The sequence below is a fragment of the Engystomops pustulosus genome, chromosome 8 (assembly GCF_040894005.1).
Source record: "Engystomops pustulosus chromosome 8, aEngPut4.maternal, whole genome shotgun sequence".
In the NCBI taxonomy this organism is placed as follows: Eukaryota; Metazoa; Chordata; class Amphibia; order Anura; family Leptodactylidae; genus Engystomops; species Engystomops pustulosus.
Window position 1 is genome coordinate 98,785,517 of NC_092418.1, and position 27,210 is coordinate 98,812,726.

Here is a 27,210-nt window from a genome sequence, read left to right on the forward strand (position 1 = left end):
CAGATAATATTCTGACCTAAGGTGACTATACTAGAAGTAGGTTGATTGTGAACAGCTGTTGAACAATCATCTGGGGAGCAATCGTCTGGTGAGCAATCTCCTGGTGAACAATCTTCTGGAGAGCAATCATCCAGTGAGCCATTGTTTGGTAAATGATTGTCTAGTGAGCAATCTCCAGGTGAGTAATTGTTTGGAGAACAATCATCCAGTGAGCAATCTCCTGGTGAACAATCATCTGGTGAGAAATGGACTGGTGAGCCATCATCTAGTGAGCAATTGCTTGGCGAGCAATGGTCTCGTAAACCATCTCCTGGTTAACAATCATCAAGTGAGCAATGGACTGGTGAGCCATCATCTAGTGAGCAATGGACTGGTGAGCCGTCATCTAGTAAGCAATGGACTGGTGAGCCGTCATCTAGTGAGCAATGGACTGGTGAGCCGTCATCTAGTAAGCAATGGACTGGTGAGCCGTCATCTAGTAAGCAATGGACTGGTGAGCCGTCATCTAGTGAACCATTGCTTGGCCAGCAATGGTCTTGTGAACCATCTTCTGGTGAGCTATCTCCTGGTTAACAATCATCTGGAGAGCAATCATCCAGTGAGCAATGGACTGGTGAGCAATCATCTAGTGAGCAATTGCCTGGAAAACAATGGCCTGGTAAGCAGTAGCTTGGTGAATAATCCTAAGATTTAGATATACATATCCATATGATAAGGGTACCTCATTGGTTGCATTTTATTTAACAAGCATGTATTATGATTATGATTGGAATTCATAACACAGGCTTTTGTCTAATGTATATGGTCACACTTAGTCCTAATCCAGGGCAGTTATCTATAGAATCCAAAGTTTGGAAATTTTGTGGAGAGTCACACCCAGTAGGTGCCATTCTATATCCCTGCTGATACTACACCCATATGCGTAGCTTTAAAAACAGCGTTGATCATAGAGTGGGAAAAGAGATCCAAGAGATACGCAATTTGACAAGCTATTATTAAGCGAGCATTATTACTGATGGTAGTTGAAGCCAAGTTGGATCTACTGCAGAGGTTCCTCTATTGTTTGGCCTGTGGGTAAGAAGTGATTTGGCTATACGTTGGCTCCAGCCTTCAGCTCTTTATAAAGGCTCTCAACTCCAAAGCCAAGTTTTATCTGTTGGCTCGGTGAGGCATACCGTATTGTATGGGAGAAGGCTACATGACGCAATGTTGGCAGGAGAAGAGAAGATATAATTGATGTAGACTTTAAAATTAAATCAATTTTGATTTATCTCCTTTGGATACGGACGGCACCAGGGACATATGTGGAGGAAGGAGATGTAGAGGATTGTGCTTAACATCTTACTAGAAAGTTGACATTGTACGACTATCAGCAGATGCTGTTGTGTTGTTGAGAACTTAATTGCAATATGTCTTCCCTGCATATCTTCAAGATGTTTGTGTTCAGTCACTTTCAGATTTCTAAGAAGTCTGTTTCCCCATTAGAGTGGACTCGTCGCCTACTTTGTTTTGCCTCCCACAGTCCATCCAAGCTGCAAATCGAGGATCTGTTTACCTATTTCATCTTCAGACCAGACCATTTTTACTTTTTCCAGGGGCTTATTCTGATGGAATCAAAAAAGCCAGAAAGCAAGGCAATGATGTTTAATAAAATCTACCATCAAAATCAAGATGATAAACCAGGGACACTTACTCATAGATCCAGGCCCAGTCACTGCGGTAATTTCATTAATTTTGTCTTCCATGGCCTCCTTCTTTCTAAAATAAACTTTTAACATTATGGTATTTGGTATGACCAGAGACCCTCCATGCTGCAGCCTCACAGGCTGTTACACTGTCCAGGAGCACTTCCCTCTCCTAATATGTGATATTACAGGAGCAGTTGGGAAGTGTCGAGGGGGAGACAGTGTAACAGCCTGTGAAGCTACTTCATCAAGGGGCTCTGCCAACGCCACCGTAGCACTTTATACTCATTAACATAATGTTAAAAGTAGATTTTAGAAGGAAGGAGGCCGTGGATAACAATTATAAGAAGATTACCACAGTGACTGTGCCTGGATCTATGAGTAATGTCCCTGGTTTATCATGATGGATTTTGATGCTAGATTTCCTATAAAATGAGCTGTGGTCTTTTATAACATACGCTTTGACACAAATGTTCCTGGTCAAGTCAATAGTGACTTCATACATATTGGGGCACATTTACTTACCTGGTCCAGTTGCGATCCAGCGGCGCGCTCTCTGGGACGCCCGATATCCACCAGGTGTCGCTGCTGCGCCGAGGTGCGCCGGAGTTCACCAGTGCATGTAAGTGCTGATCTTGCGACACAAATTTTTTAAATTCCTCAGTTTTTCCGTCGACCACGGCCCCCGATATCTGTCACGTGAAAGCCGGCACCGACGCGCCAAAATCCGATTGCGTTCGCCAAAATCCCGGCGCAAATCGGAAATCATCGGGAAACCCGACAAAAGTGCACGATTCGGACCCTTAGTAAATGAGCCCCATTGACTTATAGAGGTCTCTTCAAGCAATTAAACTGCCGTATACACTATAGAATATCGCTTTTTATTATTCTTTTTACAGGGACTGCAAATGGAGCAAAGAAGATCACTGGATCTTTCAAACAATTGTCAGCCAGTATCCAAGTGACCTTCCTAATAGAAGAACGTTGTACTTGGATATGCTATCTAAACATCTTCCATGCAAACCCAGACAGGAATTGGTAAGTATAGTTATGAGATATGTATGAATACACAGATAAGAACATTGTAAGAACATGCGCTGCATCATGAACATGCAAATGATGGCTTAGGGTAGTAAAGCCATTGTGGTAGAAGCGTTAAGAGAGCGGCACAGTAGATGCTACAGTTCAATCTACAGGATCTGTAAAATCATTAAAGCAAACCTGTCATCAGAAATTGGCTTAAAGGAAACCTACCATTCAGTGTTTCGTTAGTGTTATAAACCGCGGTATCGCGGTTTTAACACTTTTTAAACTTTAGAACAGAGGAGGCTTCGGCGCTGCGTGCGCACGATTGTGCGCGCGCCTCCATAGGAAATAGCGGAGATGTAGCGCGCGCACGGTCGCCGAAGCCCCTTCTGCTCTAAAGTTTAAAGAGTGTTAAAACCGCGATACCGCGGTTTATAACACTAACGAAAGTAAGTACCGGCACCAGCTCACCCTGAGCTGGTGCTCGGTACTTACAGCTTACACCTACCATTCTAAATGGTAGGTTTCCTTTAATAAACCACTACCAGTATGTTGTCAAGCAGCTGAGCAGCTTCTAGATGATATTTCTTTCATAGCCTGGTGTGGTGGCATCATCCAGAAAATCAACTTTGAAGTGAGAAGTAAATTGGTTTTATGAAATGTGCCCCTGCAATTTAAATGCGTCCACCAGCTTTGCCAGGGGCATTTAAATAGTTGACACCTTCAATCAGTGCCAGTACTGACCGCAGGTGTAATCAATGGGTCTTTGCTGCAATATGCAGCAAACACCCTCCCTTTATGGAGAGGGCTCAGCACATGAACCCTCTCCATGCACCAATTTCCAACCTGCGGCGTAACAGTGGGCGCATGTTGGTAAGGAGTTAACTAGATGTGACTCACATCTGAAGATCTCATGCCGGCACCTCCTCTCGCGTTGCGGAAAGTAAAGCAGAAAGATAATGTTCCGGCTACAATGCTCATGATACGAACCTACAGAACTACAGTAAACTGAAGCCTGGGTGTACTACCACATTTTGACATTTTTTTACACATACATCACACATTTCCCCCTACTGGACAAAGGTGGAATATAAGACTACAACTAAATATATGTCTTGGGGAACTTGCACAGTGAACTCAGAACGCCTGTTTATATGTGTTTATGGGTGTTTAGCGCAAAAATATGTATTTAATGAATTCCAATAAATATGTTTTTTTTTTTTAATTTGAAATTGAACACTTACCACTAGTAGAGGAAACACCAAAGTAGTTATTTCTATATTTTCTTACTTCTTCTTACTGAGTGAAATAATTCGGATACATAGAACATTTTCCATCATTAGAGAGATAGCATAATGTTCTATACTGGACCTGCACCCCGACTTCTACTTTCATTCATGGCTTTCATGCCTAGACCCTGACCTAGTCTCAGCTGTGAGACACAATTCACAGCTTCACTTGATCCAGCAGGGTCTATGTATAACATTATCAAACAAGTATTCTTGAACATTTTCCAAGCTGTAGCATAATGCCATAATTATCTCTACCTACTGCCAAATCGTAGGACATAAAATACCGGCATTGGCACGACTGTGCAGAGGTGACAATGGCTATAGAAAGCTTGGCATTACACACAGGAGGGCAGATATCACAGCCTCCAGCGCTAGTGTGTCACACAATGAAGCAGATATAACTACAATTATTAAAAATTACATACTGTATGGTGAAGAAGTGAGAATTTTGAAGGGAGGGGGGCTATTTTTTGGATTAATTAGCTTGTTAACTACAAAAGTCCAACACCTTTTGGTATAAAATGTGAGCAGGAGTAACTGCAAATTATTACAGTGTACCAGAGTTAAGAAAGAAACACCAACACAATAAAAATTTTTTAAAAAATACCAATAAAACCCTATCGGATTTGCACGCGACTTGCACATGACAGAAGTCAGGGGGGTGGGCCGCCGGACAACCCGACGGATTCGGACAAACCGTGGAATTTAAAAAAGGATTTGTGTCGCAAGATCAAGCACTTACATGCACCAGGAAGAAGCAGGTGAACTCCGGCGGACCTCGGCGCGGCAGCGACACATGCTGGATATCGGACGCACGATGTTAGTGAATCGCGCCGGACCCGAATCCTCGTCGGACAACGCACCGTGGGATCGGGACAGGACCGGGTAAGTAAATGTGCCCCAATGTGTGTTTTATAGGACTAGAGTGGATTACAAACAAATTTCCAGGGTCAGAGAAATAGGTGTGGACCATCAGCCCTACTGGTTTAAGGCCACAATAAAATTCAAATAACACTGTTCTGTAATTTGTGCAGTTTGGTGAACACTGGACAATTTTTTAGCATATAAAAGCGATAAGAAAGTTGCATGTACTACAGAAGGATACCAATACAAAGTACAGATCATGACGTCAAATTTTTAAAAAACATATGAAGCAAAAAGTAAAAGTACTCATATCATACCAGATAAGCGGAAAAAAAGCCTTTCACCACCCTCACACATGTGGAGATCTGCTACACAGATTCAGGGGCACTATGAATTTTCTTTCTAGCCCCACGGTTGGTACAGTATCAGTATCAGACATATGACCATTATAATCCTCTCCATTGTCAGAATGGTGGAGCTGGACCAAGGGTGTTAAGCTAATCTTCAGAAAAGATTATTATAACACAAGCCCCTTCACAGCAACTGCTCTCTGACAGTAGAGAGGATTATAATGATCAGATACTGGGACTGATATCTCAGCAACTGTTCAGATCTGGAACAGGGTCTGAAACGTTGCACTTGGGCTAATAAAGCTCCCATCCGTTTGTTCACATTCAATTTGGAGTGCAGTCTCTTTTCTTTGTGGATTATTATTGTCTGGTGTGTCAAGACCAGTATTTTGGGGTTTTTCATGCTTTTTGGTGCTGCTGGACTTCTAATGCTTTATATATATATATATATATGTGTGTATGTATGTGTGTGTGTGTGTGTGAAATGGTGAAAGGTCCTCTTTAAAGTGAAATGAAAACTACTATAAAAATCTAGCATCATAAGCCAGGGGATATCCATGCCCCCCTTCCTTCTAAAGTCTCCTTTTAAAATTATGCTAATGAACCAGATGGGCTTCTGTGGGTGTTAACAGAGCCCCTCTGTGCTGCAGCTTCACAGGCTGCTACAGTGTCTGAGGAGCACTTCCCCCTCCCTCTGCCTGATGTAATCTCCACAGTAGGAGGTGGAAGTGCTCCTTTGGCATTGTAGCAGCCTGTGAAGCTGCAGCACAGAGGGGCTCTGTTAACACCCCCAAAAACCCATCAGGTTCATTTGCAAAGTTTTAAAAGGAGATTTTAGAAGAAGTGCTAAGGAAGCAGGGGAGAGGGTGAGACAGTGTTACAGCCTGTGAAGCTATAGCTTGGCGATGCTCTGGTAATGCCCACAGAACCCATCTGGCTCATGGGCATAATTTTAAGGGGCAGATGGAAGATAAAATAACATACTGACCCTTCTTTACAAGACAGAGCGGCAATACCAAGTGTCCTGTGACCTCTTTGGCCAAGCAATGGCAAGGAATAGGATTTTACAAACCAGGATTTTTTTAAGGGAATGAGTAAGCACATGCTTGGGCCATACTGTAGCCTATGGAAAGCCATTTCTACAACACTGAATAGTTCTTAATATCCCCCTGACAGACCATGTCACAGGCTTGCAGGAATAAGATGGGTGTGCGTGACTCTGTAATTGTTTTCAACTCGGCTCTGTCCATTGTGATGACCATGACCCGCAGGTCCCCATTGTTGCGTGTGTTTGAGCAGGGCATAGGAGGGAGCTTGGCTGTCACTTACATTATGTTCCCCGTGTAGGTGAGCCATGAAAAGATGTGGGACTTACATCGCTTCAATAAAGATCAAAGAAATGCATTGATGGAGAGCTGGACTCGCTATAAGAAAGATTTTCTCATCAAGGCGGCGATGACCATTGCGGAGGCTTGTTCTGTCTATGAGATAGAGCTCATTGTAGCACATGACAGAAGACGTCAGCAAGAGATCTGCAGTGAACTTAAAGAAAGGGTAAGTGATTGTGACATGTAAGACCCTCTTATCTCTGATATGGAAAATCTTTACCTCTGCGCCTAGTCACATAATGTTATATCTCTCTCTTATACTTAGGATATAAATATATCCACTCTACAGTGCAATCACAGTAGCTGAAACGTCTTTACATAAAATGTAGCTTATTCATGTTGTAGCTTAAGTGGATATCCCCATTGTACACTTACTTTTTGTAAGTCGTTAGTGCACCTGTGTGACATTATATGACCAGGGATATCACAAGTCGTGCACCTGTGTTAAATCACAAGACCAGGGTTATAACGAGCCATGCACATGTGAGACATAACATGATCACGGATATAACAAGCCGTGCACCTGTGTGTCACTATATTACCAGGGATATAACAAGCTGTGTACCTGTGTGACATCACATGACCCAGGTCCAATTTTTTAAAGGTTGGCAAGCAGAGATCTAGAAAACTGTGAGGAATTGATACAGAAAGTGTATTGGAAAATTGTATAAGTTGCATTACACAAATGCAACACCCTTGCCAATGCAAGGCAGAGGAGTTGTTGCGAATAAGCCCATAATATGTCTGTTCCCCTAGTAGTGAGTCTGATCAGCTCCTCTGCAGGACACTACACATATGCTCAGATAATTGTGCAGCGGTCGATACTGCCTGGATAGGCAAGGGTTAATGTTAGTTAATGTTATCATTCAATGATGTTCCACTATTGTAGCTGGAGTGTGATTGGAGAGGGAGATCACCTGACCAGGGATTAACTAAACCCTTAGTCAGGGGAGGAGTTAGCTCTCTTAGACCCACCTCTCAAAACATGAGGAGCTCTTGGAATCCAGCTCTCTTACCAAAGACACCTTAGAGTACACTACTCTGACCACAGGCCTCCTAGGCCTCAGCAACTCTACACCGAGTGACACAGAACAACCAGGACAAAGCTGCAGCTTCCAGCATCGGACACAGCTAAATCCCAGCTTGCCCCTGCATCCAGGCTGGTGACACAACTCCTGAGGTTCCCTCTCCAAGATCACTCCAGTAATCTGCCTTTGTACAGAATCATTGGCCTGTTGCTGATGTTAGTTCGAATAAAGAACTGTAAGTTACTTTTATGCACAACATTGCCTCCGTCTGGTCCCTTCTACGGCTGCATCACCACCAAGGGCGCCCCATCCATCTACCAGGGACACATACTACAGACTCTATGGGTCACCCCAGGGAGAACCAGTACCACAGCCTCTCCCTCATCTAATTTCTTGCATACACCACCTGCTGGAGACCTGCCAGGCTGTAGGACAGCCCTCGGGTCCCCATACCAAGCACCGTGCCACTACCATGCCAAGGCCGCAACCGCCAGCCACTCCGGTATTCTGGGCCCCGGCTGCCTCCAGTGCCCCAAGAAAAGGCTAGGCCCCGTTGGGGAATGCTGCACAAACAATATCAATTATTTGCTGGAAGTGGACAACCCCTTTAAAGATGCAGAAGTCAACATTTTCAATTCTAGGGTTGAGCTCCGTTCTCCTGCCACACATAAGGACTAGAATATGGATAGAACACCTATATTTTTATAATGTCATACGATATATTCCTTCCAACACAATGAAGGGAATCATCACATTCTATCAAATGTAACATACAAGGAAGATTCAAGCAAGAAACTTTGAAGTCCCTTCTGTCTTTGACATGACAGTTCTTGTAAGGTGAGAATGAGATTGTCAGAGTGGGCCTTTCTTTTCTGTTCTAGGTGTCAGATTGTAAGAGGTGTTTGTCACAGAAAGAACAGACCGAAATGTCTCAGGTCTTCTGTGTAAAAGGCAGATCTGTGTCCAATAGTGTTTTATTTCAATACACTTTACTTGCTTTATTCAGTCTAGAACTTTGAGATATATAAATGGAAGCAGATAAAAATATCTCATCGCGGAAATGTGACCATAAAGGAAGTAATCTGGATCTTACTTTAAAGGTGTTAATGGATCTTACTTATCCGGTAACACCTAATCCCAAAACTGAACAGGGTAAGTAAGATATCCTAATCGGGTCACCCATATTATACTTAATGGGGCTCATTTACTAAGGGCTCGAATCGCTCATTTTCGTCGGACTTCCTGAAAATTACCAGTTTACGCCGAATTGCCACGGGTTTTTGGCGCACGCGATCGGATTGTGTTGCATCGGCGCCGGGTTGCATGTGATGGAAATCGGGGTCGTGGCCATCGGAAAACCCGACGAATTCGGAAAAAAACTGTGGTAATTTAAAAAAAAAATGTGTTGCTTGACACGCACTTACATGCACCAGGAATAGGATGGTGAACTCCGGCGGACCTCAGCACAGCAGCGACATCTGGTGGACATCTGGCTGAATCGCCAGAAGACCCGAATCCTCATAGGAAACGTGCCGCTGGATCGCGACAGGACCGGGTATGTAAATATGTCCCATTGTGTTAAAGTTCTGGGTTTGCCAACGGGAGCCTCAAATCATGTGAGAACTGGGTAGCAGGACTGAGGACTTCCTGTGGCACATGGAGGGGACATTGCAGTCATCAATGCCTGGACACCCCCTCCTTTATAACCACTTTATAACCCGAGGATCCTGGCAGTATAATATGTGTGACCCTATCTGGGTCTTATACTTAGCCTGTTAAAGTTCTGAATTAGTAGCCAACCCCTTTCATTTTATTTCCATGAAAAAGTAATCACAGTGACCTGTCAAGTTGAGTATTTTGTCAGCTTGAAATAGAAGTTGAGCTGACTAAATTGATATATTGTTATACATAAAACATTTGGTAGAACTGCCTTGTCCAGTCTCTTTCAATGACCAGTGGCCTTTGACCATGTTTGGTCTGTTAATCAAGGTCTGTCCTGTGACCCTAACATTAGACCCAATGGAGAAAAGAGGATAGGTGTTGAGGGATTACAGAAGAAGGGGGAAGAGTCCCAGAAACATTCACTGTGTTCCACTTGGCTCTGTCACTCCAGTGTTTAGTAAGTCCATTTTCCAAGTAAGAGAGTCGGTGAGTCCATTTTCCAGTTGGTAAAGTAAACATTCTTATAACCTTGTACAAAAATCCCACAGAGTTGTGAGGGAAGAGGGGTAGGGAAAAGGGAGGGATACAGAGGACATTCAGTCCTGAACGATTACACCATAACACCGATCACCATAACCCAACGTGACACTTGCTCATCATTTCATTCCCGGCCAAGTCCCCCAATCGGCTGAGGAGAGACCTCATTAGAATGTACAAATACTTGAATGGGCAGTACAAGGATCTCTCCAAAGATTTTTTTTATACCCAGGCCTGTGACCAGGACAAGGGGGCATCCTCTACGCCTAGAGGATAGGTGGTTCTACCATTGGCATAGACAGGGGACATCCACTACAGTTAGAGGAGAGGCGGTTCTACCATCACCATAGACAGGGGACATCCTCTACACCTAGAGGAGAGGTGGTTCTACCATCACCATAGACAGGGGACATCCTCTACACCTAGAGGAGAGGCGGTTCTACCATCACCATAGACAGGGGACATCCTCTACACCTAGAGGAGAGGTGGTTCTACCATCACCATAGAAAGGGGGCATCCTCTACACCTAGAGGAGAAGCAGTTCTACCATCACCATAGACAGGGGGGCATCCTCTACACCTAGAGGAGAGGAGGTTCTACCATCACCATAGACAGGGGGGAATCCTCTACACTTAGAGGAGAGGTGGTTCTACCATCAAATAGACAAGGGGCATCCTCTACACCTAGAGGAGAGGTGGTTCTACCATCAGAATAGACAAGGGGCATCCTCTACACCTAGAGGAGAAGCAGTTCTACCATCACCATAGACAGGGGGGCATCCTCTACACCTAGAGGAGAGGAGGTTCTACCATCACCATAGACAGGGGGGAATCCTCTACACTTAGAGGAGAGGTGGTTCTACCATCAAATAGACAAGGGGCATCCTCTACACCTAGAGGAGAGGTGGTTCTACCATCAGAATAGACAAGGGGCATCCTCTACACCTAGAGGAGAAGCAGTTCTACCATCACCATAGACAGGGGGGCATCCTCTACACCTAGAGGAGAGGAGGTTCTACCATCACCATAGACAGGGGGGAATCCTCTACACCTAGAGGAGAGGTGGTTCTACCATCACCATAGACAAGGGGCATCCTCTACACCTAGAGGAGAGGTGGTTCTACCATCAGCATAGACAAGGTGCATCCTCTACACCTAGAGGAGAGGTGGTTCTACCATCAGCATAGACAGAGGGCATCCTCTACTACTAGAGGAGAGGAGGTTTTACCATCACCATAGACAGGGGGTGTCCTTTATACCTAGAGGAGAGGTGGTTCTACCATCACCATAGACAGAGGGCATCCTCTACACCTAGAGGAGAGGAGGTTTTACCATCACCATAGACAGGGGGCATCCTCTACACCTAGAGAAGAGGCAGCTCTACCACCACCATAGACAGGGGACATCCCCTATACCTAGAGGAGAGGTGGTTCTACCATCACCATAGACAGAGAGCATCCTCTACACCTAGAGGAGAGGAGGTTTTACCATCGCCATAGACAGGGGGCATCCTCTACACCTAGAGGAGAGGAGGTTTTACCATCACCATAGACAGAGGGCATCCTCTAAACTTAGAGGAGAGGAGGTTCTACCATCACCATAGACAGGGGGCATCCTCTACACCTAGAGGAGAGGAGGTTTTACCATCACCATAGACAGCGGGCATCCTCTACACTTAGAGGAGAGGAGGTTCTACCATCACCATAGACAGGGGGCATCCTCTACACCTAGAGGAGAGGAGGTTTTACCATCACCATAGACATGAGGCATCCTCTACACCTAGAGGAGAGGCGGTTCTACCATCACCATAGACAGGGGGCATCCTCTACACCTAGAGGAGAAGCAGTTCTACCATCACCATAGACAGGGGGGCATCCTCTACACCTAGAGGAGAGGTGGTTCTGCCATCACCATAGACGGGGTATCCTCTACACCTAGAGGAGAGGGGGTTCTACCATCACCATAGACAGGGGGCATCCTATACACCTTGAGGAGAGGCGGTTCTACCATCACCATAGACAGGGGGCATCCTCTACACCGAGAGGAGAGGAGGTTCTACCATCACCATAGACAGGGGGCATCCTCTACACCGAGAGGAGAGGAGGTTCTACCATCACCATAGACAGGGGGCATCCTCTACACCTGGAGGAGAGGAGGTTCTACCATCACCATAGACAGGGGGGAATCCTCTACACCTAGAGGGGATGAGGTTCTACCATCACCATAGACAGGGGGCATCTTCTACACCTAGAGGAGAGGCGGTTCTACCATCACCATATACAGGGGGCATCCTCTACACCTAGAGGACCGGCGGTTCTACCATCGCCATGTACAGGGGGCATCCTCTATGCCTAGAGGAGAGGAGCTTCTACCATCACCATAGAAAGGGGGCATTCTCTACGTCTGGAGGAGAGGAGGTTCTACCATCACCATAGACAGGGGACATCTTCTACACCTAAAGAAGAGGAGGTTCTACCATCGCCATAGACATGAGGCATCCTCTACAGCAAGAGTATTTATCAGTATTTAGTTTTTATTAGTAAAAATGTAGATGGTAAATTCCCTTTAAGAGATTTACACAAGGAAACAAGTCTCCAAGCCTTAAATATGAGTTATCTCCTAATCCACAGCATCTGGCTAGTGTGCTCCATATACTCTTCTGTTATGTGCTTAGATTTATTAACCTTCAGAAAGAATTAATCATTCATTTTTTATGATTATAATTCCATAATTGCAGTATAAAAAGAATAAAAAATCAAATATAATTACAAAAAAAAAAAACAAGCCCTGATTAATTGCTACCCGCTATTTAAAATTCTCAACTAAAAAGAGTGGATAATTGCAGTTCATTAATAAAAATAAAGTTTGAACTTCATGTAAAGTTGTATATAGAAGTTGTGTATATAAGTTTATGTTTTCAAAGATTTTGCTCCAAAAAAGAAGGTTTTTTAAAAAATAAATATTGCAATAAAATCTATTTTAATGGGCCCACCAGTGATGCAAGATAGGCCATAAATAATAGGTCACTTTGAGTTTCTGGGGGGACACCGAATTTTCCCATGAATTCTCCATGCAAATGAAACTCCAGAGCACATGTGACGCAGCCTGTAGAGGACCTCCAATGCATGTACAGTAAATGGGCCCCTTGATAACCTATATGTTCTCATACAGCACCATCATTGTGACTCTCTGGTAATCCATTAGTACTCGTTAACCATGAACATTATTAGCTTATTTACATTCTACATACTAGACAGTAGGAAGTGGCTCTATGGTTACAGCAGGCCCTTCTTACCTATAGGTGTAAATCTCCCACTGTTTGGGTCATCACAAAATAAGCTCCAGTTAGTTTCCTGGTCTGGCCAGCTCTCCCATGCCACCTTCACATCCTGATTCGCCAACATTAGAAGCCTATGAGGAGTAGATGCCGTGTATTGCATCCCTCCTCCAGGCTCACTGAGCAGATACATCGCTCAACAGGAGAAGGGAAGCTGGTGATGTCCAATGAGGACTGTGATGTCACTGGCGAAACATCCTGCCCATTGGCAGCAGGCAGTCATCGGAATCTCCCTGACCTTACATTGTATGGCACAAAACGAGATGTGAACCCAGCCTGTCAGTCCTTCTTTAATGTGCAACTTATTGTTGCCACAGAAAATGCCAGCTTTCTGCCCAAGCAGCAGAGCCAATCTGGCTCCTAATAGCCAGCCCTTGACCACTGGACTTGGGTTGAGGTACTCTCAAATTCCAACTAATTCGCCACAATGTGGGTGTCTGCAAAAAGTATCGTTTACAGCCTGTAACCTGCTGATGTTCTGGATAGGTAATAGGCACCCAGTGGTTTACATTTTTAAACAAAGTAAAACATGCATGTGTTACAATGCAAATGAATATATGACCGAGCTGAGAACCACCCCTGGGGATTTGCAATGAATTTTTAAATGCAGTGTAAACCCCATGTGTGACCGCATCCTAAAGCTGAGCTCAGGGAAAATTAAGCATACAAGTCATACTCTGAGAAATATAGTTATTCTTTATACACATGTCAGTTTATTCAAAAAATTGACAAAGAGGGATGAGGAAATTTAATGTTTAAAAGTACTAATTTTACAGTTAGCCTGAAAACCCATACTTGTATCTGTCAAAACAATTGTAGAGTTATTTAAGGTTATAAAAAAAATTCACCTTCTTCTTCCCGGTGTATGTGAGTGCATGTCTTGCGGCACAATTTGACATGTTAAATCCTGCGCGTTGTCCAAATCCGTCAGATCGTCCGACGGCCCGCCCCACGATTTGTGTTGTGTGTGGCAAAATCCAATCTCATGCGACAAAAAGCCCTTCTAAATGCGGCACACATCGGAAATCGTTGGATATTCAGACGATAGTCCGGTCCGCGGACACTTAGTAAATGAGCCCTAATAAGCCTTACTGCCCCCACTGTGCCTTTGTTGAAATGTACGGCATCGGTGTTACAGCTTTAATCTCCTTGCTCCTGGTGGTAAACCTTCCCAAACGTTTCCTGCCTTTGGTAAATTGGCCCCGCCCATCGCAGGTGGGGGAAATGGCGAGAAGATCTGCGCTTTCCTGCTAAAGTGTTCACTGCTAAATACACCATACAGTGAGAGGGACAGCATTCTGGCAATGACAGGAAAGGGACTTCCTGTCTGCTCAGGCTGAGATTTGAAAAGACACTGAGCTGTCAGTCAAAAGAAGGAGGTGTGGTTCAATGGCTACCTGTGAGAAAACTTGACTCTTCTGTTAAGAAGTTGACTCATCCCTACTTTATTTGCATATCAGAAAAATGGCTGTAATTGTGGTACAGTACCTCGGTGAAAGATAATTTTAAATGATACGGGGAGGACCTTTAAATATTTACCCGTGGGTATTACTTGAAATGTTGGTGACAGGTGACTCTTTAATAGTTGTCTCTCCTCCGTTCCAGAGCAATCAGTCCTGTTAGTTTTGGTACAAGGTATGCTCACTGGGCTCTTTACAGTCCGTTGGGTGGTCCTAGGCTGGAGCAGAAAGCCTGGAACCCCCCACCTGACACTAGAGAGCCAAAACTAATGGGACTGATTGGTAAGGAATGGTGGCGGCTAGAGAAAAAATTCCATCTGTGTCAGAATCAGTAGAGAAGCCCCCTATTAAACATGTAACGAGCTGGAGTTGGTGAAAAGTACTTCCAAAATAATATACATTTTAAGCAAACTGTAGCCGGATTGTGAAACTAAGACCCGCGCAGCCAAGGAAAACCATGATCTAAGATGGGGTTGTCCACCACAGAACTGGAAGTGCTTTGCTTTCCTTATCCATCACTGTTGAACCTCTCTTTACCATTGGGCATGCGATTGTAATGGAAAAATACAAGCATTGCATCTCTACGAGAAGAATATAAATGATTTGATGTCAGGAGGATTTATCTTTCATGCCGTCCCTTGGTTGATCCTTCGCGATTTGAACTCTGTTAAACTGACCCCTGAAGGTCCATCACATTTCTATAAAGGATACAATTTGCCTCATTAATCTGCTCTTGGATGTAACATTGTTATTGATTCATTCGCACGCACACGGTTTCTCTGCCCGTGTTCCCTTCATAAGGAACCTCCATTACTTTGTCATTTTCTCGTTATTTGAAATATTGGGCAGAAACCAACCTTTTTTTTCTCTGTGCAATTTATCTTGAGAACATCTGTTGAGTAACACCCCGAGCTAGCGGAATCCTCTCATGTCACTTTCATCATTTATACCAAGCTGAGAAAAATCTGCTGCTTCTCATATGGGAACCAATCAATAAGGAGTTTATTTTGTCTGTCGGGATCACACAACCTTACTCAGACGTGATATGAATGGAGGCTGGCGAAAACGTTGAAGGCTTCTCACAAATGTGACACTGTTTGATCCGTACTAATAATTTCGCAATTAAGGCATTGTCTGCCTCCCACGCTTTCCTGAAAGCGCAGTCACAGTTATCATGTACATGCACTGAAAAGATGACTTAAATACCAGCTTTACTATTGACGGTAAATTACTGGTGTCATTTATGGGTAGTGTAGCAGGCTGAAATCACTCATTGAACGTCTTCATTCATCGCAAGTAACACAACGGGTATGAGAGGGTATGTATGAGAGGGGTATGTGGCAATTACAGAAGAGTAGCCATATATAAAGTAGGGTAGAGGGAAACTACTGTATATTGCATTGTAATTGATGAGATAGAGAGTGGAGATGAGCGGACCCATGTTCAGGGGCACCATGTGTGACTTTTGGCTAGAAAATTGATCCAAATTGATGCCAATTGAAGCCATGGCTATGATTAGTCACCTCTCTGTTTCTGTGTTACCCTGCTGGGTCCTGTCATGGTAGCACTATGTCCTAGGGTAGGCCTCATCCGACCCTGTCCTGAGCCATGGGTCCTGTCACGATAGCACTACATCGTAGGCTAGCCTTCATCCACCCCTGTCATGGGCCACGGGCCCTGTCATAGTAGCACTAAGATATAGTGGTACTGTGACAGGACCCATGGCCCAGTATAGGGGTGGATTAGGCCTACCATAGGACATAGTGCTACCGTGACAGGTCTCATGACAGGGGTGGATGAGGCCTACCCTAGGACATAGTGCTACCGAGACAGGGCCGATGGCCCATGACAAGGGTGTTTGGGGCCTACCCTAGGTCAAAATGCTACCGTGACACAAGTTTTAAGTCGCAACTAAGCCAGCCGCTCTAGTCCTAGCCTACAATCTGCCCCCCACCAACATCTCCATCTATATCCATGTTCCTGTCAGTCCCGGTTGTGTTGCTAATGAATGTACATTTTGGACATGTACTAGCTGTTGTTTCATGTCTTTCTATGGGCTCACACATATAGATGCTACATAAATTTATGTTTCACATTTTTTATCACAAAGGTATAATTAAAGGGGTTTGTATCTCCCCCCTGTTTTTTATGAGGTTGAAGTTTAAAAAAAAGGTATAACTTGTACTCTCGTGGTAGAGTAAGACTGCCATGGGCCCTGAATTGTATGAATATTATAGCCTCTACAAGTCTGAAATCACCTCCTACATATGGTACTAGAATCACCTTCTTGGGGAATGGAGGATGTGTTCCCTCTGCCTAATTTAAAGCGTAACTGTAAAGCTATAGGGATTTTACCAAATTATTATATGTGATTCCCCCTTTGAAAACAAACAGAAATAGGCCTACTTTGTGCTGCTCATCCCTTTCTTTCCAAAGTTATTGCATTTTCTGTTCTGAAAGTGTTTGACAAAAATCTTTTTCACTAGAGGTGAAGTGGGAGGAGACTAATATCTGTCAGTCTGTGCCCCCAAGCTGAGGCCAGTTAGCTTGCCCACATGATGCCTTGTGTTCTCTCGAAGTAATTTAGCATTAAATCCATTTAGTTTCCCACAAGTAATTCCACTGAACACTGCACAGTGCACATACAGGATGTATATGGTGACAGCCTGGCAGCTTCCATCAAATGCAGGAGCAGGAAACATGTAATAAGTGGTAGAAACCATAAGTAACCCACTTGGCCAAGAGTGTGTAGAGATGAGTATAGGGAGGAGGTTCGGGAGGGGTAACTGTTGGCTGAACAAGTTATGTCCATAGGAAACAGATCTACTGTATAGGACGTATTGGCACTTTCTTCTGTGCGACACAATAGCAAATACGCTTTTTGTTATCTGAAAATACTGCACTTGATTTACGTCTACGTTGTTGTACTTACCGTGTTTGAAATCTTCCCAAATCCAATTTTAGGTCATGCAGTGGAGAATACACCAAGAAGAAGCTGCGAGATTAGAATCTGCTATCGCTGCCAGGAGACAACGGGAGGAGGAACAGCAAGAAACACAAAGGAGGGAGAAAGAAAAGCTCCAGCGAGCAAACGAAAGACAGAAAGTAAGAACGCACCAATCATTTGCATCGGTTGCTTAAGAGATTACAGAAAATATCTTGATGCATCCTAATTAAAACTATTTGTTAGCGCAGGCCGGCTGTTAGATATCGGTGTTTACACAGCACATCCCTGGCAGGATTGTTTAAGGCCTCGCTAAAGCCATTAATGCCTCAAAGGCTCTAAATCTTCTCCTTACTGCATTGTGCTGGGAGTGTAATGTATCCTGAATTATTCTGTAAATGTGGGTTTTTGTAACAGTACTAGAGAGACTGTGGGAATGCCGAAAAGTGCTGCAGTCAAGTACCCTGCACTGCAGTACATCCTTGTCACAACAAAGCAAACTTTACCCACACCGGGATATCGCTACGTATGTATATTTTATAGCAGTCTGATTATGAGCGCTGGAGCTGTACAAATATCCGGGATTATACAAGCCTGACTATTCCTGCTATGAAAAGCCCATTACACTAATGGAAGACTTTAGGCTTCCACCCAATATCTCACTCATGTCTCAAAAAGGGAGCATAATTATATCCAAATACATTCCAGATACCCCAGATTTATCAATCTCTCTCCCAAATTAGTAGAGATTTAGACTGATCCATATCCAGCACCTGGCCATAGATTAGAGGAAGTCTGTTAGCACTTAGATCAAGGAGAACAAGTCGAAACAGCATTGTTATAGGCTTTCCAGACATATCTTTTCTGTTGCTCCCTAATTTGTTATTTGGGTTGAAAAGAATGGAACAGCCACAGCCCATTGTGGGAATAGGCAGTTCATGCACACTATAGCAGATTGTACATAGCCTTGTCTGCAGGCAGCATGTTATAGAGCAGGGGGGGCAAAGCAGATTTTACGTAGTGTCCTATCTGCAGGCAGCATGTTATAGAGCAGGAGGGGCTGAGCAGATTGTACATAGTGTCCTATCTGCAGGCAGCATGTCATAGAGCAGGGGGAGATGAGCAGATTGTACATAGTCTCCTATCAGCAAGCAGAATGTTAGTGAGCAGGAGAAGGTGAGTAAATTTCACATAATGTGTTATCTGCAAGTCACATGTTATATAGCAGATGAGGCTGTGCATACTTTCCTATCTGCAGGCAGCATGTTATAGAGCAGGAGCAGCTGGGCTGACATTACAAAGTGTCCTATCTGCAGTCAGAATGTTATAGAAAAGGAGCAGCTGGGCAGATATTACACTGTGTCTTATCTGCAGGCAGCATGTTATAGAGCAGGAGGAGCTGGGCAGATTGTAGATAGTGTCATATCTGCAGGCAGCATGTTATAGAGCAGGAGGAGCTGAGAATCAGAACTTCATGAACTCCTTGGGTGGTAAAGGCAGGTTTTAGGATGACTGTGTGTGATCCTCTGCGTCTCTTCATGTGTGCTGTAGATAAAATATAGTTACTTGCCATAGTGGTGCCTATCTTTCTCAGTTTCTGTACAAGACCTTCCCCTCTGTGGGGCTGCAGAGAGGCTCCACGTAATGATTGCTGCAGCAAACCCTGCTGCGGGACACCAGTGTGATATCCGGCGGCATGGCACGGAGATGCTAAGTAAATAAACAGCTTCTATTTACCCTGCAGAGAGAAAAGAAGAATAAAATAGATATACAACATGTGAAACCAGAGGTTCTCCCCTGCAACATCTTGTCTGTATTACTCCGGCATCAGACACAGTTCCAGATTCTCTTTACCAGTAAACGTGACCGGGGATAGAATTATCACAGGCCAAATCTGAGCAATGTGTTTCCCCCAGCCATTGCCAAATTCAGTCAGAGAATAATATAGCAGGTATTGTGGTGCCGCACACCTGTACTATAACTTTTCTGACTTTTCTATCTTTTGCTTGTTTTTCCCAAAAAATAACACGTTTGAAACATTTTTTCCCTGGGATTCTGAATTGGACTTTTTCTTTTGTTTTACCTCTAGAAAAGCTATGAATAAATTGATAAGTGGTCGTTGCCATTATCATGGTCAGAGGGGTGTGTCTTTACACTGTCTAGTTCTGATTGGACAATGTAAAATCCGTACAAAGCCTCCAAACTGCAATGCAATGGTTGATAACAATAGGAGACACCTTTTAGGTCCATTATGACTCCTTGTCCTGGGTGTGACCACACACTCTGCATGTAGGCGAGGATACACATCCAACTGGTGACTTTCTTTTTAGTCTACCATTTTTTCTATTCCTTTCTTCTTTAAAGGAAATGTACCCTCAAAATCCATCATGATAAACCAGGGACCCTTACTCATATATCCAGGCACCGGGACTGTGGTATCTTCTTATATTTGTTATCCATGGCCTCCTTCCTATTAAAATTATACAAATAAGTCAGAAGGCCCTGGGGGTGTTAGGAATATACAGTCATAGTAAGGGTAAGATGGGAAGGAGGTAAGTGTTAAATTATAACTTTTATTAAATAAAAAAAGAATGTGTCATTTTTACTTTATAAGTTTGACAACTTTATAGATGTTTATTGTAGCCTGGGGCTAAAGTACAGTAAATTACCAATATCCAGAGGTCCATCTGTAACTAGTGGTCATCTGTAAGTCGGGTGTTCTTAAGTATATGTTTATTTATTTGGCAATATGGAGATGTTACCTGAACCCCTCCATGCTTTAGGTTCACAAGCTGTTACACTGTCTCAACCTGCCCCCCTCCTTCCTCTGCACCTTCATCCTTACTCTTTTTGCTGTATATCCACGTCAGTAGCACACAGTGAGAGGGGGGAAGAGCTGAGGGAGCTGGGGAAGACAGTGTAACAGCCTGTGGGGGGGGCTTCTGGTAAAGCCCCCTAGAGCATTCTTGGCTCATTAAGATCATTTAAAAAGTTTATTTAGAAGGAAGGCGGCCATGGATGACAAATATAAGAAGATTATCACAGTTTCGGTGCCTGGATCTATGAGTAATGTCCCTGGTTTATCAGGATGGATTTTGATGGTAGATTTCCTTTAATCAAATATAACTCACTGACTGAAGTTTTCTTAACACTTTCTAGTATGAGGAACTTAAAAAAACAACATTTCTACTACTTTCTGTTCTAGTCAAAAGTTCTGGACAAAGGGGAGAGTTTGACTACAGAGCCAGACTACATAATGTTTATTTGTAGTCTGTTACCCTGGAGACTTAAAGGTCTGTATATGAACTGTAAACACAAAAAAGTTTTTTTATTTTTTTAAGTTTTCATATTGTACATAATGTACATGGGCACAATAACCTACAGTTCCATTGGTGATTTAGAGTTTTTTTATTTGTTTCCTTCTTCATTGTACGACGTGATGCCTACCATTCAGGGAATCAATAGCAGAACTGAAATACCAGAAAGTACGGGTAACAATGAAGGTGCAGCCGGTTGATATTATGCAACGCGTCGCTTTGTCTTATAAATGTTTCCACTTAGTTAGGAATGAAATCGGCAATGAAACCCCTGGAAAACAATGCCGGGAACGTCAAGCCTCGCAGCACATATATACATAACCGTATTCACTAGAAACAATATAAAAATGTTCTAGCTTTGGGGATTTCCTTTTGTATCTCTCGTCACGCAGGCTTAGGCGCAATTCAGTATGAAGGTTCTTTTTATTTATTTTTCCTTTTCTTCACGCGACAGATACAAAAGTACAAAACCGACAAACAGCAAGCGTGGGAAGAGCAACAGAGACGGGACCTGCAGCGCCTGGAGCAGCTGAAGAAAGTAATGGCCCAGCAAGCGGAGAAAGACAGAGAGCGGTAAGGAAGCGCGGCCCAGACGGGTCAGAACACGGAGAAGGCAAACTTTTCGCTGTTCTCATTTCCACCCAATAACATAAAATACAAAAATATGGATTTCTCGAAATTTATAATCTCTAGCAATTCCATAATTTTTCCAAACAAATCTCCATTTTACATTTTATTTGAAAGCCTTCATAATCTTCTGCTCTAGCGGCTGTAAACAGTGAAGCCCCGAGAAATGATTGCTGTAAATGTTTAATGCTGTGGATGTCGGATCCCAGCAATTTCTGCAGTTTTCACAAATATGAAAGATTAGTATCGATCCTGCAAACCCAGGGGAAGCTGTAATGTATACGGGACATGGGGCAAAACTACAGAGGTTTGGAGGGAAAACCATTAACAGATATTTCATTGCAATAGTCATAGAAAGCAGAACTGCAAACTATAGGCTTTAGGGTTCATTTCTATATTGTTACAAGTGAAGTTTCAGGGATCTTAATAACTATTGGAGAAATTCCTGATTCTCTGATGAGTCTTATCTATAGATGCAGTAGCCGCCATGGCATAGGACACTATGTACAATCTGCTCAGCTCCTCCTGCTCTATAACAGGCTGCCTGCAGATAGGACACTATGTACAATCTGCTCAGCTCCTCCTGCTCTATAACAGGCTGCCTGCAGATAGGACACTATGTACAATCTGCTCAGCTCCTCCTGCTCTATAACATGCTGCCTGCAGATAGGACACCATGTACAATCTGCTCAGCTCCTCCTGCTCTAAAACATGCTGACTGCAGATAGGACAATATGTACAATCTGCTCAGCTCCTCCTGCTCTAAAACACGCTGACTGCAGATAGGACACTGTTTTCAATCTGCTCAGCTTCACCTGCTCTAAAACATGCTGCCTGCAGATAGGACACTATGTACAATCTGCTCAGCTCCTCCTGCTCTATAATATGCTGCCTACAGATAGTACACTATGTACAAGCTGCTCAGCTCCTCCTGGTCTATAAAATGCTGCCTGAAGATAGGACACTGGGGCACATTTACCAAGGTCCATGAACCAGTTTTTTTGTTGGACTTTGCAAACTGCTTCTATTTAAAGGGCACCTACCACCACGAATCTACCTATAAAGGTAGATCGGGTGGTAGGTGGATGTATGGGACGTGAGGATAGCCCTTTTTAGAGCTAATCCTCACGTCCCCGCTAGCCTAGCATAAACTTTATTGACCGAATATGTTAATTTAATTAAGCGGCTACCGGGGCGTGGAGTAGCCGGACACGAGGCTACACGGCGCGGCTACTCCACGCCCCAGTAGCTGCTTTCCCCCGCCTACCCTGTGATCTTCGGCGCGCAGCTCCTGGCAGCTGCGCGCCCTCGTCCGAGAAGCCGGAGTTCTGCGCATGCGCAGTAACTCCGGCCAAGATGCGCGATCTCGGGAACGAGGCCGGAGTTACTGCGCATGCGCAGAACTCCGGCTTCTCGGACGAGGGCGCGCAGCTGCCAGGTGCTGCGCGCCGAAGATCACAGGGTAGGCGGGGGAAAGCAGCTACTGGGGCGTGGAGTAGCCGCGCCGTGTAGCCTCGTGTCCGGCTACTCCACGCCCCGGTAGCCGCTTAATTAAATTAACATATTCGGTCAATAAAGTTTATGCTAGGCTAGCGGGGACGTGAGGATTAGCTCTAAAAAGGGCTATCCTCACGTCCCATACATCCACCTACCACCCGATCTACCTTTATAGGTAGATTCGTGGTGGTAGGTTCCCTTTAAGAAGTTTCTGCACCACATGTGTTGCGGCTGCACTATTCTTCCCTGAAATGGGCGCTCCGGTGCTCAGTCGGACGGTGAGCCATATTTAACATGCAAAGTCCAACAGAATTGTGTTTCACGCCCCATGTTAAAGGTGCACCAAAAAAAAGTTGTCAGAGCAGTGCATGGAGCGCTAGATTCATGAAGAACGGGCGCCACAAATCCTGAATCTGGCGCCCCCTGCACACTAAACAGGCCAACTGCACATCTTGCAGACTGCACTGTTTTTAGTAAATCTGCCCCAATATGTACAATCTGCTCAGCTCCTCCTGCTCTATAAATTTATTTTTGCAGATAGAACACTATGTATAATCAGATGAGCTTCTTCTGCTCTATAATATGCTGACTGATGATAGCACAGTCTGTGCTATCTGTTTAGCTCCTCCTGCTTTATAACATTCTACCTTATACAGGCAGTCCCCGGGTTACATACAAGATAGGGACTGTAGGTTTGTTCTTAAGTTGAATTTGTATGTAAGTCGAAACTGTATATTTTATCATTGTAGTTCCCGACAATTTTTTTTTTTGCCCCACTGACAATTGGAGTTTCAAATTTTTTTGCTGTAATAGGACCAAGAATTATCAATAAAGCTTCATTGCAGACAATTTTAAGCAGATTATTGCAATCTGGGACTATTTTAAAGCATCCAGAGAGCTTCACCAGAGGTCGCAGTGGGCAGAGGGGTCCGTCTGTAACTATGGGTTGTCTGTAAGTCGGGTGTCCTTAAGTAGGGGACTGCCTGTATAACGTTATGTACAGTCTCATCAGCTTCTTCTGCTATATAACATGCTGCTCTCCATTATGACACTATGTACAACTTGTTCATCTCTTTCTGCTCTATGACACACTGTCGTAAGGGGAACGTATATACGGCCGATATATATGTCCCACATAGACAGCAATGGGCGCACCGCATGCACACGTTCGGCACCGTACCTCTCCGTACCCCGTGAAAAGATAAGACTTGGTGCAGACAGGACAGTATGTACAATCTGCTTCGCTCCTCCTGCTCCATAGCATGATTTTTGGACACTATGTAGAATAGGATATTAACTTAGCTGTGGAAACATACATACAGTACAGGCAGGCAGTGAGGAATACTCTGCAATGTAACCAATAATATACACCCTCTGCTCTCCCCGTGGACATCTCTATATGAAATTTGGGTCCATGAATTTCTATTATTACACTGCAGAGACAGGTTGGTTCCATGTAGTTTCCGCAAAATATTTGTGCTTCATTCATCAGGGACCAAAAAAGTCTTCCCGTCATCTTCAACTTTATGTTTGCTAACAACATCTTCATCTTCCTGTCTTCTCCACTAAAATAAGATGATCGCAGCGGCTTCCACCCATCTGCTCGCATTCCTGCGTCTTTGTTTTCTGAAAGATTTCAAGATGAGCAGGACAACTATTGATCCAAAAATAGGCACCAAACCTCTCCCGTCATCATCGCTCACAAAGCCTGTCAGAAGGACGTGGACGTTTAGAAGGCAGAGCCACCAATGGAATGCAAATATCTTGTTATGACACTGTACTAAATGGAGCAGAGCGCCGCCATATGTATACAGTGCTGGCAACATTGTAACATCCATGATTTCTGCAATTAATAAAATCCATTTTCCAATGACATTTCTTCCCAGGGTGGTTTATCGGCAGCAGTTGTTAGAGAAACGTCTGTCAGAGAGGAAGGAGGAGGCTCTTCATGAGGAGCAAGCGGAGTTAGAGAGGCAGAGAAGGCTTGAAGCTTTACGTCAACAGGTAACATATGGTGGCCCTCTCGTATCGTGATCACTGCTGTAATAGATGTGACAATTTGCTTTCTAGTCCTTGGGCTTCGTAACACTGGAAAACACCTTTTGTTGAGTTAAATTTGACACTTGTGTTTTGATTGACTTTTGGAATCTAAAACCAAAAAAGGGCCCCGTTTAAGTCAAGTTTTTAAGATATAGTATTTCCTCCCATTGTCTTAAAAATCATAATATATTTACATATAGAAAGGACGATAAATAAAATATTACATACATTTTATTTACAGGTATTTTATTTATGCAAAAGCTATGTATTGTAAGTTACTGTAAGTCAAATTGTGTACGAGCCATGAGGGGAGATGAGCCTCTTGCCGCAGGCAGCATCACCTGGCATCAGAGGCGCAGTCACCTACTACAAAGCAGAGCCTAAGTTTGGGTTACCCCTTGTCCAAGTAGTTCTTTTAAGATGAATAAGGTTTGCCAGCAACAAGGCAGTACATAGAAAACATATAAGTATAAAAAACTTTGCTTTATATTATCTTATTAAAAACCTAAAAATTGCACCATTGCAGAAAACGTCTGATGCTTTTTAAGCCGATGATGGTTGCTTGTCTAACTCTAAAACAGCTCAACAGAAATCAAACTCAGCAGAAATAAAGTAAAAAATTGTTCCCCATGTAATAGTTAGTAAAGTCCTGATTACTCCGCCCACACACAGTGATTGACAATGAGAGTCCTGATTACTGTGCCCACACACAGTGATTGACAGTGAGAGTCCTGATTACCCCGCCAACACACAGTGATTGACAGTGAGAGTCCTGATTACTCTTCCCACACACAGTGATTGACAGTGAGAGTCCTGATTACTCCGCCCACACACAGTGATTGACAGTGAGAGTCCTGATTACTCCACCCACACACAGTGATTGACAGTGAGAGTCCTGATTACCCCTCCCACACACAGTGATTGACAGTGAGAGTCCTGATTACCCCGTCCACATGCAGTGATTGACATTGAGAGTCCTGATTACTCCACCCACTCACAGTGATTGACAGTGAGAGTTATGATTACTCCACCCACACACAGTGATTGACAGTGAGAGTCCTAACTACCCCGCCCACATGCAGTGATTGACAGTGAGGATCCTGATTACCCCACCCACATGCAGTGATTGACAGCTCTATTTGTATCACTATATGTACAGAGGAAGATGTCAATCACTGGGTGTATCTCATTTGTTCTTGTTAATGTGGCCAAAAACAGTGGCCATATAGGGCATTTGGGGCACTAAACCACTTTAAGCTTTTATCTAGAATTCTTGTGCTATTTTCTGATTTTTGCAATACAGGTGGCTGTTATAGCTGAATTTGATCCGGTCCGAATGATGAGCGACACTAAAGCCTGGAAAGCTAGACTTGGCATTGGAGCAGAAGAAGAAATTGTCCTTCAGAAACCACTTTTTGATTTGTACACATACAGCGAACAGGAGGTCAGCAGTGATGTGTATAACTTTCATCTAACTTGTATTAAAGCAGTTGCCTGGATAGAGATTGTAACATTCAGGTTGGGTTCTTAGAACACACTGGTTGATCTATTTTACTGGGTCCCCCATTCCTCCAATGTAAACTCTGGCAATTTTTCGTTAAGCCACTTCCTTAGTCCCACCTATCACCATTACCATTTCCTCCACAGAACCAGTTCAATGTCATTTGAATAAGTGGCATTGTGTTTAATGACAATTATTTGTTTAATATGGTAATTAGAAATGAGCGGACCCAATGGTCGGGTTCGGCCACCTTACCCAGCTGAACCCGAACCCCGAACCAACCATTGGGTCTGTTTATCTCTGGCAGCAATGTAAATGATTTTATAAGGAGATAGATAGATATGAGATAGATAGATAGATAGATAGGAGATAGATAGATAGATAGGAGATACATAGGAGATAGATAGATATGAGATAGATAGATAGATAGATAGATATGAGATAGATAGATAGATAGATAGATAGATAGATAGATAGATAGATATGAGATATATAGATAGATATGAGATAGATAGATAGATATGAGATAGATAGATAGATAGATAGATAGATAGATAGATAGATAGATAGATAGATAGATAGATATGAGATAGATAGACAGATAGATAGATAGATAGATAGATATACAGTGTACACTGTATGGCAACCTTTAAATG

The 27,210-nt window shown here is 43.6% G+C and overlaps 1 protein-coding gene across 5 annotated transcripts in view; it reads left to right on the plus strand.

The window, feature by feature from the left end:
- The window catches only part of CCDC148 (coiled-coil domain containing 148), a 120,413-nt gene that overhangs the window by 75,675 nt on the left and 17,528 nt on the right, over window positions 1–27,210 (plus strand). For all 5 annotated transcript variants that reach the window (XR_011849459.1, XM_072121966.1, XM_072121965.1 and 2 more), the window contains 6 exons: window positions 2,585–2,723; window positions 6,565–6,771; window positions 17,593–17,733; window positions 21,344–21,462; window positions 24,900–25,017; window positions 26,357–26,497. Coding sequence is in view for 4 of the 5 variants with exons in the window: in XM_072121966.1 (XP_071978067.1) it covers window positions 2,585–2,723; window positions 6,565–6,771; window positions 17,593–17,733; window positions 21,344–21,462; window positions 24,900–25,017; window positions 26,357–26,497 (865 nt within the window). In the remaining variant the exon portion in view is untranslated. The remainder of the gene's footprint in view (window positions 1–2,584; window positions 2,724–6,564; window positions 6,772–17,592; window positions 17,734–21,343; window positions 21,463–24,899; window positions 25,018–26,356; window positions 26,498–27,210) is intronic.